Source organism: Bos taurus, chromosome 5 (genome assembly GCF_002263795.3).
Source record: "Bos taurus isolate L1 Dominette 01449 registration number 42190680 breed Hereford chromosome 5, ARS-UCD2.0, whole genome shotgun sequence".
In the NCBI taxonomy this organism is placed as follows: Eukaryota; Metazoa; Chordata; class Mammalia; order Artiodactyla; family Bovidae; genus Bos; species Bos taurus.
In genome coordinates, this window is record NC_037332.1 from 71,039,335 (window position 1) to 71,052,769 (window position 13,435).

At 43.7% G+C, this 13,435-nt stretch overlaps 1 protein-coding gene across 3 annotated transcripts in view; it reads right to left on the bottom strand.

Annotated features, from left to right (window-relative positions):
* Positions 1-3,113: 3,113 nt before the first annotated feature.
* BPIFC (BPI fold containing family C) overlaps positions 3,114-13,435 on the bottom strand; it is a 44,192-nt gene continuing 33,870 nt past the window's right edge. The window contains exons 13-16 of one of the 3 annotated variants that reach the window (XM_010805315.2): positions 7,107-7,149; positions 5,406-5,469; positions 4,586-4,662; positions 3,114-3,710 (exon numbers count right to left, since the gene is read on the bottom strand). In XM_010805315.2, the coding sequence (XP_010803617.1) occupies positions 3,591-3,710; positions 4,586-4,662; positions 5,406-5,469; positions 7,107-7,149 (304 nt within the window). In that variant the 3' untranslated portion in view covers positions 3,114-3,590. The remainder of the gene's footprint in view (positions 3,711-4,585; positions 4,663-5,405; positions 5,470-7,106; positions 7,150-13,435) is intronic. The other 2 variants (NM_001205834.2, XM_010805314.4) reach the window with 2 other exon arrangements.

Genomic DNA, 13,435 nt, shown 5'->3' on the forward strand with positions numbered 1-13,435 from the left:
ACTGAATCTGGATCAGGTCCAGTTGTTCCAAGGAATCACCTGCTTGGAGTTTCAGTTCAGTTCAGTCGCTCAATCATGTCCAACTCTTTGCGACCCCATAGACTGCAGCACGCCAGGATTCCCTGTCCATCACCAACTCCCGGAGCTTATTCAAACTCACGTCCATCCAGTCGGTGATGTCATCCAACCATCTCATTCTCTGTCGTCCCCTTCTCCTCCTGCCTTCAATCATTCCCAGCATAAGGGTCTTCTCAAATGAGTCAGTTCTTCCCATTAGGTGACCAAAGTATTGGAGTTTCAGCTTCAGCATCAGTCCTTCCAATGAATATTCAGGACTGATTTCCTTTTTTTTGTAATACAAATTTATTTATTTTAATTGGAGGCCAATTACTTTACAATGTTGTATTGGTTTTGCCGTACATCGACATGAATTGGCCACGGGTGTACACCTGTTCCCCATCCTGAACCGCCCTCCCACCTCCCTCCCCATCCCATCCCTCTGGGTCAGGACTGATTTCCTTTAGGATGAACTGATTGGATCTCCTTGCAGCTCAAGGGACTCTCAAGAGTCTTCCCCAACACCACAGTTCAAAAGCAACAATTCTTTTGAGCTTGGAGTTTCAGTTCAGTTCAGTTCAGTCGCTCAGTCGTGTCCGACCCTTTGCAACCCCATGAATCGCAGCACACCAGGCCTCCCTGTCCATCACAAACTCCCGGAGTTCACTCAGACTCAGGTCCATTGAGTCAGTGATGCCATCCAGCCATCTCATCCTCTGTCGTCCCCTTCTCCTCCTGCCCCCAATCCCTCCCAGCATCAGAGTCTTTTCCAATGAGTCAACTCTTCGCATGAGGTGGCCAAAGTGGAGATACCCCTCGACCAAGGTAAGGAGCAGTGGCTGTGCTTTGCTGGAGCAGCTGTGAAGAGATACCCCACGCCCAAGGTAAGAGAAACCCAAGTAAGATGGTAGGTGTTCCAAGAGGGCATCAGAGGGCAGACACTCTGAAACCATACTCACAGAAAACTAGTCGGTCTAATCACACTAGGACCACAGCCTTGTCTAACTCAATGAAACTAAACCATGCCCGTGGGGCAACCCAAGATGGGCAGGTCATAGTGGAGAGATCTGACAGAATGTGGTCCACTGGAGAAGGGAATGGCAAACCGCTTCAGTATTCTTGTCTTGAGAACCCCATGAACAACTTGGAGTTTACACCCCACAAAAGCAGAGACATTACTTTTCCAGCAAAGATCCATCTAGTCAAAGCTATGGTTTTTCCAGTAGTCATGTATGGATGTGAGAGTTGGACTACAAAGAAAGTTGAGCGCCGAAGAATTGATGCTTTTGAACTGTGGTGTTGGAGAAGACTCTTGAGAGTCCCTTGGACTGCAAGATCCAACCAGTCCATTCTAAAGGAGATCAGTTCTGGGGGTTCATTGGATGGACTGATGTTGAAGCTGAAACTCCAATACTTTGGCCACCTGATGCAAAGAGCTGACTCATTTGAAAAGACCCTGATGCTGGGAAAGATTGAGGGCAGGAGGAGAAGGGCACAACAGAGGATGAGATGGTTGGATGGCATCACCGACTTGATGGACATGGGTTTGGGTGGACTCCGGGAGTTGGTGATGGACAGGGAGGCCTGGCGTGCTGTGATTCATGGGGTCACAAAGAGTCGGACATGACTGAGCGACTGAACTGAACTGAACTGAGTGAGGGAGAAAGAGATGTCTGTAGCTGAGAAAGAGAAACATTTAAACAGATACCACAATGGAAATTTTGTAATGTTTCAAAACGAATTTGTGAACACATTAAATACTTAAGTCAGAAAAGAGCATTCCGAAGAACGAAACATGACAGTTTATCATTTATCCCAACAACACTGACAAGGACATCTATTGAGGTCAGATGAGCAATACAAAGATGAGTAAATGGCAGTTGTTATGGATGTCTAGGGCTTCCCAGCCTAGTCTTCTCTGATGACTAAGTACTCTATGAACCTGCTTTTATACACACTGCCTCTTCTTCACAATAATAAATGAGCCTTAAGTGTTTTCTATTTCTAATCCTACCTCATGTAAAGAACAGTGACGTTGGAATCAGAAAGGCTTGGATTGAATTTTTACTGTTGCTGTTTACTAGCTTTGTATGATAAATCTCTTTTTAATAATTTTTGTTTCCTTTTCTATAAAATGGGATCATAATTCTTCACAAGTGATCGTGAAGATTAAATACTGGGTAAGCCCTCCAGTAAACAGCTGTCTTCTGTTCCCCCACTGGATTGTCAGCATCACAAAAGCAAAGTGTGGATTCTATTTAGTTCCCCTTTCCTCCTCTTCTGCCCCAATTTTACCCCAATGATTTGTTGCTCCAACAACATTAATCTATCTATGATTTATCTAGTACTCTGCATTGCCATTTCATTTAATTTGAGAGAGAAAGCAGCCTAAAACTTAAAGTGATACAATTTGTAGTTTCCTGCAATCACTGTTTCTCTCCAGACACATCTAAGAGAGAACATGCTGTTGCTGCTGCTAAGTCGCTTCAGTCATGTCCGACTTTGTGCGACCCCATAGACGGCAGCCCACCAGACTTCCCCACCCCTGGGATTCTCCAGGCAAGAACACTGGAGTGGGTTGCCATTTCCTTCTCCAATGTATGAAAGTGAAAAGTGAAAGTGAAGTCGCTCAGTCGTGCCCAACTCTTAGCGACCCCATGGACTGCAGCCTACCAGGCTCCTCTGTCCATGGATTTTCCAGGCAAGAGTACTGGAGTGGGGTGCCATTGCCTTCTCCAAAGAGAGAACATATTCCCTTTTTAAATCAAGTTTTGAAATCTGTACAAGCTCAGTTTGTGGTAGTATTAAAAACACTAGGGAATTTCCTGATGGTCCAGTGGTTAGAACTCTGCATTTCCAAGAGGTCCCAGATTCCATCCCTCATTAGGGAACTAAGGTCCCACAAGCCAGAAGGCCGTGCAGCGTAGGAGAGAAAAACAAACAAACAAACAAACAAAAAACCCTTAAGGACACCATATTCTCTTCTTACCTGTCTTATTTTATTACAAAAAAAAAAAAAATCAGGGACAAGAAACTTTGCAAATGAAAAGGCAAAATTTACTTTGATAGAAAACAATTTTAATTAAATACAGGAGACAGTAGCAGTAAATATAAAACATAAAATCCAGTATGCAGGGAGGAGGGAACCCTAGAAAGCTGAAGAGGCTGAAGGGATCTCCGCTGATAACAACTGATGCAAGTCTGTATTTGAGACCTTCTCACAGACCTTAGAAGTAATACATACCTTGTTCTTGGCCACAGAATCTCACTGACACAGGAGCACACAACAGGCACGCAAACACGAACGCACATTCCAACAGCTACCCCTCCACGCCCGTGGGGACACACACAGCCTGGTTTAACCCTTTCACCCAGTTTGCCTCCCTCTATATTTCTGAGGCCTTGAGAAAGAAAACTTCCGGCGTTCCACAAGGGCTTTACAATTCCAGTGTGTACTGTCTTCCAGCCCTGGGTTTATAGGAGCTGTGGGATTAAGGGCCATTTGCTTCCTGGAGTGGACTCTAAACAGGCAATCATGGGGTTGGCTTCCCGCTCCACTGTCCACTTATCAGGTGCAGATCTTCCCAACCATGGAAACCTGGCTGCTGCTTTGATGTTTTATACTTCAGGTCGGTGGAGATCAAAAGGAAACCCTGAAAAGGATGCAACAACGAAGACGATGTCAAACTTGGGGGTGTGCTGCCATAGGATGTCTAAGTCTGCCTGAAGGGTGAGGGGGACGGGGCTTCTTTACCGGGTCCTACTATATCATACCCTCCTCTACCCCCACCTCCTTGTCAATGTCTCAGACAGGGGAACAGGCTATTTTGGATTCTTGTCACCTTGTGCGACTTAAGCAATTATAGAAGGTGACATGGGGAGGGAACAGGGGGTGCAGAGTAGTATATAGGATTGGAGAATTCTGTCGGATTCTAACATCTACCTCCCTAAACCAAAAAGCCCCAGAAGGGAAGAAATAAGGTATTCTGAAGTTTGTGAATAATAATTAACCAGGAAACCACTTACAGCAGATCCCTGAACCCAGAGGAGTGTCTTTGGTTCAGGCCAAAGTTTACTTACTAAGGGAATCAGAAGAGCCAATCTGGTCTCGAATATGCCCTTTCCAGCTACATAAACCTTTTCACCTCTCTGAGTCTTCCTGTTCTCATCTATAAAATGGGATTCACAATCCCAGCCTTACAGCATATCTTGTGGAACAAATAAAATAAAGTGCACAGGTGCATCTTCTTGTACTGTGGTGTGAATAACCTTGGCTTCACAGGGAAATCAGATTTGGTCTGATGTGTGTTGTTTTTTTTTTTTTTTTTTTCTGGTGTGATTTTTAAACTCAAGTTTAAGGGCTTTTCATTATTAATTATGAGCTTTAAGAGCTAAATATCTTGTTTATAAAATTCCTTGGGCTGGGAAAAAACAAAGCAGAACAAAATAAAACAAAAAGTAAGAAAAATAAGAAGAGGTGCATTCTACGATGAAAAGAAATGGCGCAATTAATACTGATAATTCTTACCTCAAGAACTTCAATATCTGAATTGACGAGTGAGATTTTGTGTGGGTTGGGTAGAGGAAATCCTTGCTGTAATTTTGCTAAAATACAGAATAAGGTGTGAAATAATTGGGCACCAGAATGGAAGATTTGGTAAACTTTTTAGTAAGAGACTAACAAAAAACTTTTTGATAATTTATCCTTCCACTCTTCCTGGTTCTGTGCCTTCAATTCTCTCTGATATATCCATAGCATTTTCCTGAAAGAATGGTTAGTCTGTGCTTAATAAAAATGTTCTTGCAACTATGTGTATCTGGATGGCAGAAAAAAAAGATAGCAATTCATCCAATTTATATTTTGAAAATACCTTAATCAGTGGGTCCTGAGAATATTTTGATCTCCAATACAAAACATATTTTAACCAAGCCGCACTCAAGATGCTACCATTTGTGAACAATTGCAGTGTAGGTCTGGGATTGTCATTCCACTGTCTATTCCAGTGGTGATCTTTGCATAAGAACCACAGAGACACCCTCAAGAGAGCTTCATCTCATTTCTGGCTGACCCAAAGGAGATTCTTGACTGCCTAAGGAGAATGGTTTTAATTTCCTTAGCTCAACCAGAGTTAGCAGTTCTTGCTTGCAAGTAGGGTTGCTACAAGGCTTGAAGCTGGAATATCTAATTTAGAAGCCATATAGTTGATGGTATCAACTCTGTCAATTCTGGCCCTGGCCTGGATTCATAATAACATATTAGCAAGTACAAGCTTCAGGATGGAAAATCCCGGCCAATCCCCAACATGTAACCAGTGTCCGAGTTACATTGTTTCCCCAGATTCCCTTACCATTGGCTAGTGGGAGGACTCCAAAGTGGAGAATGGAGGACAGAATGTTCTCAAACCTCAAGACCTAAAATGAAAGGGGAAACTGGATCAGTTGTTAAATGAGGGTATTTTGAAAGTATGATGCCTGGTTTGGACATGCACTCTCCCAGACCTTATCAGAATGGGCAGCAATAATCAGCATCTCCCCACAGACATATTCTAGGTTTCCAGACACGGAAAGCTATTTTGTGGATAACCATTTTCACAGGTTTCCTAATCTTTTTTCCTCATTGAGGATGGGCATTTCTGCCCTCTCTACACTGGATCATGGTGACAGCAAATGCAGAGGGACCACACAGTGGCAGCAAACGTGGCAGCTTAGATATCAAGTAAGACAATCTAGAATGGCCAATAGATATTCCAGTTAGTGGTCTTTCATTAATTTATTGGGAACTCCAGTCACAGGAGTTTCCCTATGTTATGCTCTATAGTCAATGGCACCACCAGAACATGCAATTTATCTTTAATAAACTAAGTAGTTGTATAATCTTAGCAAAATGCTTCCCTCATAGTTCAGTTGGTAAAGAATCCACCTGCAATGCAGGAGACCTTGGTTCTATTCCTGGGTTAGGAAGATCCGCTGGAGAAGGGAAAGACTACCCACTCCAGTATTCTGGCCTGGAGAATTCCATATACTGTATAGTCCATGGAGTCACAAAGAGCTGGACATGACTGAACGACTTTCACTTTAGCAAACTGCTGGTTCTTGGGAAGACTCAGGTATTAAAAACAAATAGACTATGATGAACTTCAGTTCGTTCAATGAATGTTTTTTAAGCATCCCATATGCTTAGCAATAATAAGAAAAGAACCTTTTTGCAGCTTAGCAAGGATGGCTCTGAAGCAGACTTCCTAGGTGTATCTCTTGTTTTGACCACCTTACTGTGTGATGTTGGGGAAGTTCCTTAACCTCTCTGTGCCTCAGTTTCCTCAACCATAAAGTGAAGATAATAATACTAATCCCTTGGGGTTTTACCAGGATTAAACAAGTTAATATGATATAAAATTCCTTATCTACACCATTGTCATTTTTTTTCAGAGATGTCTACAAACATCGCTAAATGCTCCTGAAGGGGAAAATTGACCCTAACTGAGAACCATTTCTCTATAACATAAGTGACTTGTAGAGATAGGGTAGAGACACAAATTGTTGATTTGGCTGATCTTCCTGAGGCTTGGGGCATAGGGTTTCCATGTTGTATGTTGGGATGACCTCTTCCAATTAGGAGGTCACCAAGCTAGACCCCTCCAAAGAGGCATCTACGCAACCAGCCTTAACTTAATTTTAGGAGATGGGTAGAAAACCTTTGAAGAACAAACTGAACCATGCCTAACAATTTAGAGCATCATCCTTTGGTAGTCTGAATCGTAAACTCTAGAGGATTATTTTATCCAAAAAATGACATGTTCCTGAGAATGTCTGTTCCCTCCCCCAGCATTACATAGTCTTAACAATCTTTTGAATTCTTTTTAAAGTCTTTTTGAATATATACAAGGGAATTCCTCTCTTGCTTAATGGTTAATGGGCTTGGTGGATGTGTAGCTACATAAAGAATTTTAAAATCAAAGCCTACACTCAGAGGCAAAGAAAACAATTATCCAGCTACTATATAGATTTCTCATTTTTCCCTAGGTGGGAACTTGGAGAGCACTGATTCTTACCTCAATATTGCCACGATTGGACTCTGGCAAAGAAAGGCGGAATCTGAAAATGAAACAAAGGAACAACAAAAAACAGTAGGAACCAGTTCAAGGAGGGAAGGCTTAAAAACAACCACATCAGTAGAAAGAAACAAAAGGAAAAAGATACAATTTTTTCAGTTCAATAAGTCATTATTTAAAAGCCACACAAACTTGTGAGAACATCGAGTTCTAGTGCATCTTTCCCCCTGTATTTGCTGCTGAAGAAGCGGGGCAGGAAAAACGGAAACAAGACAGGTTGCCCAACTGCATTTGCTATAAGGGACTTACTGTTGCCAACTTGAAACACAGAACATTTTTGTTTGGGCTGAGATATGTGGTGTTTGAAATCTTAGTCCTCCTACCAGGAATCAAACCCAGGCCCTGGCAGTGACAGTAACCAGTCCTAACCATTGGACCACCAGGGAACTTCCCAGAACATTCTTAAGAAGCAGTTTTTATGTCTTCTTGCCCTAAACTCAACCTTGCAACTTCCCCGAGTTAGACTGGTCCCTTATTAATAAACATGACAATGACAGTGATGACGACAGTGGTGGCGACACGGACTCTCCTAGAAGCTATATAAGCATTTAGAATGTAATCTTCCCAATGACTCTGTGAGTGATGCTCCTATCACTGCCCCTTTGGCAGACAAGAAAACTGATGATCAAGGAGTTCACAAACGTCTAAGTGTCTCCCTATCTATGCCCCTCTTCAATAAGGTGTGGCCACTTTACTCAGCTGTGCCTCTCCCAAGAATATTTCTGCTCTAACATTTAAGAAACAAATGTGCATGGAAGAGAAGTTTGCTTATTATCAGCCAATATCATGTTAGTATGAATTAGGCTTTGAGGTTTCTTTAAGGTGACAGCTAAGAGCAAAAACTAGAAAGACTGTTAATTCTAACAAGGATCAGAAATGGTACCAGAGGGAACTTTCCAGATAGAGTGTTTCCATCTCAGGGGGCACAGGTTCAGTCCCTGGTTGAGGGATTAAGATCCCCAAAAAATAAATTAAAAAAAAAAAGAAAAAAGAAAAGAGATGATGATATCAGAGGCCCTGTGACTCAGACTGATCTTACTAGAAAGTGAAGACCAGAATTTTTAGGGCATCCTTGAAGGAAGGAAGCTGAGCAGTTGAACATCACTTGAAGATACTGCTGGGGAAATGTGAGGGGGATGCCTCCCCCGGTCAACCTGCTTCTTATGAGGAACAATCTAGAGCAGTCTAGAAATTCGCCCTACACGAAAGAGGAACACACTTGTGAATCTCCTTTCTGATCTTTCATTACATCCCCAAACCATGACTGGGTACCATCTGAGGTTCCTACAAACCAACTCTCCTTTCCTTGTGCACGTGTGCTCAGTTGCTAAGTTGTGTCCGACTCTTTTGAGACCCTGTGGACTGTAGCCCACCAGGCTCTTCTGTCCATGGGATTATCCCGGCAAAAATACTGGAGCCAGTTGCCATTTCCTGCTCCAGGGGATCTACCCGACCCAGGGATGGAACCTGTGTGTCTACTGTGTCTCCTGAGTTGGCAGGCAGATTCTTCACCACTGAGCCACCTGGGATTACTTCTGTTTCCTAGCTCTCAATTTACCCTGTTAGTTTGAAGTGAAGTGAAGTGAAGTGAAGTGAAGTTGCTCAGTTATGTCCGACTCTTTGCGACCCCATGGACTGTAGCCTACCAGGCTTCTCAGTCTATGGGATTTTCCAGGCAAGAGTACTGGAGTAGGTTGCCATTTAATGGACAAGTCTCACTAGCTAAACTCTTCCTGTCCTGGCTCTGAAAAACACAAAAGCTCAACTCAGACCACTAGGTGGCAACCAACTTCACTCCTTTGACTTTGCATTCTCCTCTTGGCCCCTAATCTGTTACTTCAAGCCCTGCTGTGCTGGGCTGTGTTTAGTTGCTCAGTCATGTCTGACTCTTTTTGACCCCATGGACTGTAACCCACCAGGCTCCTCTGTCCATGAGGATTCTCCAGCCAAGAATACCGGAGTGAGTTGCCATGCCCTCCTCCAGGGGATCTTCCCAACCCAGGAATCGAGCCCAGGTCTCTGGCATTGCTGATGGATTTTTTTACAGTCTGAGGCACCAGGGAAGTCCTGCTACTAGCAGCTAATTTTTATTAGAGAAACACAGAGTAGCTGGAGAGAAAGGGAGCTCAAATAGTTCTATGTTGCAGGCATATAAAAGTATAACCTATTTTACTTAATTTTGGCTATGCCACATGGCATTCAGGATCTTAGTCCCTCCATCAGGGATTGAACTTGCATCCCCTGTATCGGAAACATGGAGTCTTAACCACTAGACTTGATAGTCCAAGTAAAGCCTATTTTTAAGGGTTTGGGGGCTTCCATGGCTGTCTGGTGGTTAAGACTCCACTCTTTCACTGTAGGGGGTATGGGTTTGAACCCTGGTCAGGGAACTAAGATCCTGCATGCCACATGGCAGAAAGAAAGAAGGAAGAGAAGAGAAAAAGAAAGGAATGTTTTGGAGAAGGTTTACTGCTCTGATTGAAAACCAGAGCTAAAGTGCAAATTTTAAAACACAGCAAAAGACAAAGTTTCTTCATATTCTGAGTTAATGTAGCAAGTGTGACATAATGAAGGCCAAGTGGACCAACGCACAGACACTCACAATGCCTTTCCTGCAACCCTATGGCCATGTCAGACATTGATAATGAGTCCTTGTATGCAGTCCCTATAATAATTGCTTCTCTCTTTGCCCTCTCACTATAAGCTCCCTGTGGGTTGAGATCCAGCCTTAATTCCCTTTGTATTCCTAGGACTGAGTACAGAGCATGACATATATCACACATAGTCTTCCCTCATTCACTCGTTGACTCTTCTAGCAGGTATCTATTGAAAACCTAGTATATGTCAGGCCTGGAACTGGTACCAGAGATAGAAATGTGAGTAAAAACCAAACACAGTCACTTGTAGTTTACAGCCCAGTGGGAAGGCAGACTTTAGCCAAACAATCGCACTGATGAAGGCTTAATTAAAGGTTAGATAAAAACTCTGAAGGAAAGAAATACGTTCATTGAGGTAAATGACAAAAGAACCTGATCTAACTTGGTGGATTCGGTAAGGTTTCCAAGGAAGAGCTGTGTCTTAGAGTTGACATAAGAAGGATGCTGCTGCTGCTGCTGCTAAGTTGCTTCAGTTGTGTCAGACTCCATGCGACCCCATAGACGGAAGCCCACCAGGCTCCCCCATCCCTGGGATTCTCCAGGCAAGAACACTGGAGTGGGTTGCCATTTCCTTCTCCAATGAATGAAAGTGAAAAGTGAAAGTGAAGTCGCTCAGTCGTATCCGACTCTTAGCGACCCCATGGATTACAACCCACCAGGCTCCTCCATCCATGGGACTCTCCAGGCAAGAGTACTGGAGTGGGGTGAGCAGGATTAAAAAGGCAAAATGGGGAAGGAAGGGGGAAGGGGTCTGCGCAGAGGTTGCAAAGGTCTGTGTAGAGAGAACAGAAAGCTAGGGAGAGAGCTGCAGTATGATGCTAGACAGACAGACAGTGGCTGTCTGTCTGACCAGGCTAGGCTATTCAGGCCATGTTAGAAATTTTATGTTTATCTGGAAAGGAATCTATGGAATGTTTCTAAGGAGGGGCAGGGAATGTCAGTGCTCTGTAAAGATCACTCTAGTTGCACTATGGAGAAAAGATTGGCAGGGTGAGATTCCCAGGTGCTTCTTCTATGCTCAGTAATGTGCTAGGCAATGTGAAGAATTTTATTGGTATCTGTATTTTTGAGGGATCGGGAGAAGCTGTATGTGCAGGAAACAATTGTAGGATATTACAAAGCAGCTTGTATTCAGGTGCTGTTTTATGGGTTTACACACTACTTGTTGCAGGAATTCTGGGAAGGTGTGAAAAGGTGATAGGACCAGAGTGGATTGTGTGTGTGTGTGTGTAATATGGGGGGAAAATAAATTGTCCTTTGAGAGAAGCACTCTGTATACTACCACGTACAAGCACCTGTCCCTTAGCACCCAGTACTGTAATTGCTTGTTAATCTGAGTATTACCCTCACTAAGCTGAGGACCCAGAAGGTAGAAACTATTGTTTTTCTCTCAGCTCTCTGTATCAAGAACAGGGCAGAACATATACTTGGTGCTCTATAAATTCTTACCGAGTGGACGTATGGATAAATGAGCAGATAAAAGATGGATGGGAAAGTGTATATTGCAGGGTCCCCAACCCCTGGGCCACGGACTGGTACTTGTTAGGAACTGGGCCGTGCAGCAGGAGGTGAGCCGTGGGTGGGCGATCAATGCCGTTTGTTCCCCATTGCTCCCCATTGCTGGCAATACTGCCTGAACCATCTCTCCCCATCCCCCCACCCCTACCTGGTCCATGGAAAAATTGTCTTACACAAAATCAGTCTGTGGTGCTAAAAAGGTTGGGGGCCGCTGGTCTGTTGGACTGAGGTCACCTCAAGGGTGAGGCAGCTGGAGCAGTATGTTCACTTTAGGGAGGGAAGACTGGCTAGTTTGAAAGGTAGGACCAGATGCTGAAGATCTTGAAAACTCTAGGCTGTGGATTTAATCCAATGATGAACACTTTTGAGGGGAGGCATATGTTGAGCCTCCTCCAGAAGCAAAGGATTCTCTCGCTGAGGAAGAGTTTCCCGGTATTTTAACTCCATTGCCTTCTGCAGTTTAGAAATCCGCCCTCCCACCAATGAGTCTGGGAGAAAGGGAAGAAGTCATTGGGGGTTGCTTCTCCAATAGGGGCCCCCACTGTGGCCTTCCTTTCCGCTGGCCTCAACCATAGCTCAATGGGAGGGTGGAGATGGAAATCAGCCCGGTTGCCAAGCCTGAGCTCTGCTGGCCTGTCCGAGCACCGTTCCAACAGAAACTGAATCCATTCTTCCCAGACCTGTTTTCCTTTCTGTTTCTCACCAGATGGCTCACGCTGGGAAAAGTTTATCTGCCCAACTGTGAGAAGTAGAGTTGGGTGTGATACTATCTGCTGTAGGCAGCTGTATTTGCATTCTCTGACAGTGCTGCGTGGGAGAGGTAGTAGGGCAACTGTGTGTGTGTGTGTGTGCGCGCGCACGCGCGTGTGCACACGCACATGCACCTGTGTGTATGGTAGTGGGGTGGGGTGCAGTTTGGGAGCATCCAAATTCTTGATTATGGGAATGTCAAAAAAATGTTCCACACTCTAATTGGTTGAGCAGTCATGTGCACTGGATTGCCTTGAGTTTTACACGTGATTAAGAAAAAGGGTTAGAATTAAGTAATCTGTATGAAGGCCATAAAAGGGGAAGTGTTGTTTAATTTAGTCTCTGAATTAGTCTCAAAAACACCTACTACAAGACCAATCTGGATCGGAGTTACCTCCAAGTAGAACTGTGTTTGAAAAAAAAGACTCAACTGTAGAAAGAGCTGTAACCCGAAGGCCAACTCCACAGCTTTTAAGACCCTCCTGACTTGTCATGTCTCTTGGGACCAATTTCTCCTGTCTTATTTGGCCCAACTTTGATCCCAGAATGGGAAAGAATAAAGCCCTACTACTAGCTGCAACAAAGTTTCTTGAGCACTGATTATGTGCTGGGAGCTGTGCTTTCCCTACATTCTCATCTCTTCCAATACAACACTCTAAACAGGGGCTCTGTTATGCTGAGGAAGAAACTGATTCTTAGAGGGATCAGTGGACTTGTACAAGGTCACAAGTCAGCAAATGACTGAGGTCGAATTCACAATGAGACACGCGAGACTCCAGAGCCTGTGCTTCTAATTGGACATACCAAAGAAGTCAACTTTGTTACTAATACTCCCAGCTTTGGCTTTCTTTAGCTTTCCCTGGCCGAGTTTCATTTAATGCAGTGAGAAAAGGGCTGTGTGCTTTTACCGTTTTAGGACACAGAATGCCAGTGTCTTCTCTTTTTCCTATCAGTATTTAAAACTGAGAAAGGACATGCTGCCTATTTCAGTTTAACCTGACTCCATGCTTTTGGTTTCCTCCTCCAGGCAAGGATATTTATTTTATAAGTTGAAGGTCTAAGTGTCATTTTCTAAGTCTTAGCTATTCATCACATCAAATGCAGTATAATGTAGCAAGGAAACAAACAAGCATGGCTTTGAAGACTCACTTAGATTCAAGTTCTGGCTCTGCCATTCAATAGCTCTGTGACTCATGTAAAAAACTATTAGTAAACAGAAGGCTTGATTAAATAGAGTCAGGAAACCAGAAGGGGGAGCTCTTACACCCTGGGACAACAGCAGAGCCCAATAGGAAGAAGGAAGCCTCCTCTTCTTTTCTAGCAAGGACTCAGTTAAAGAAAAGT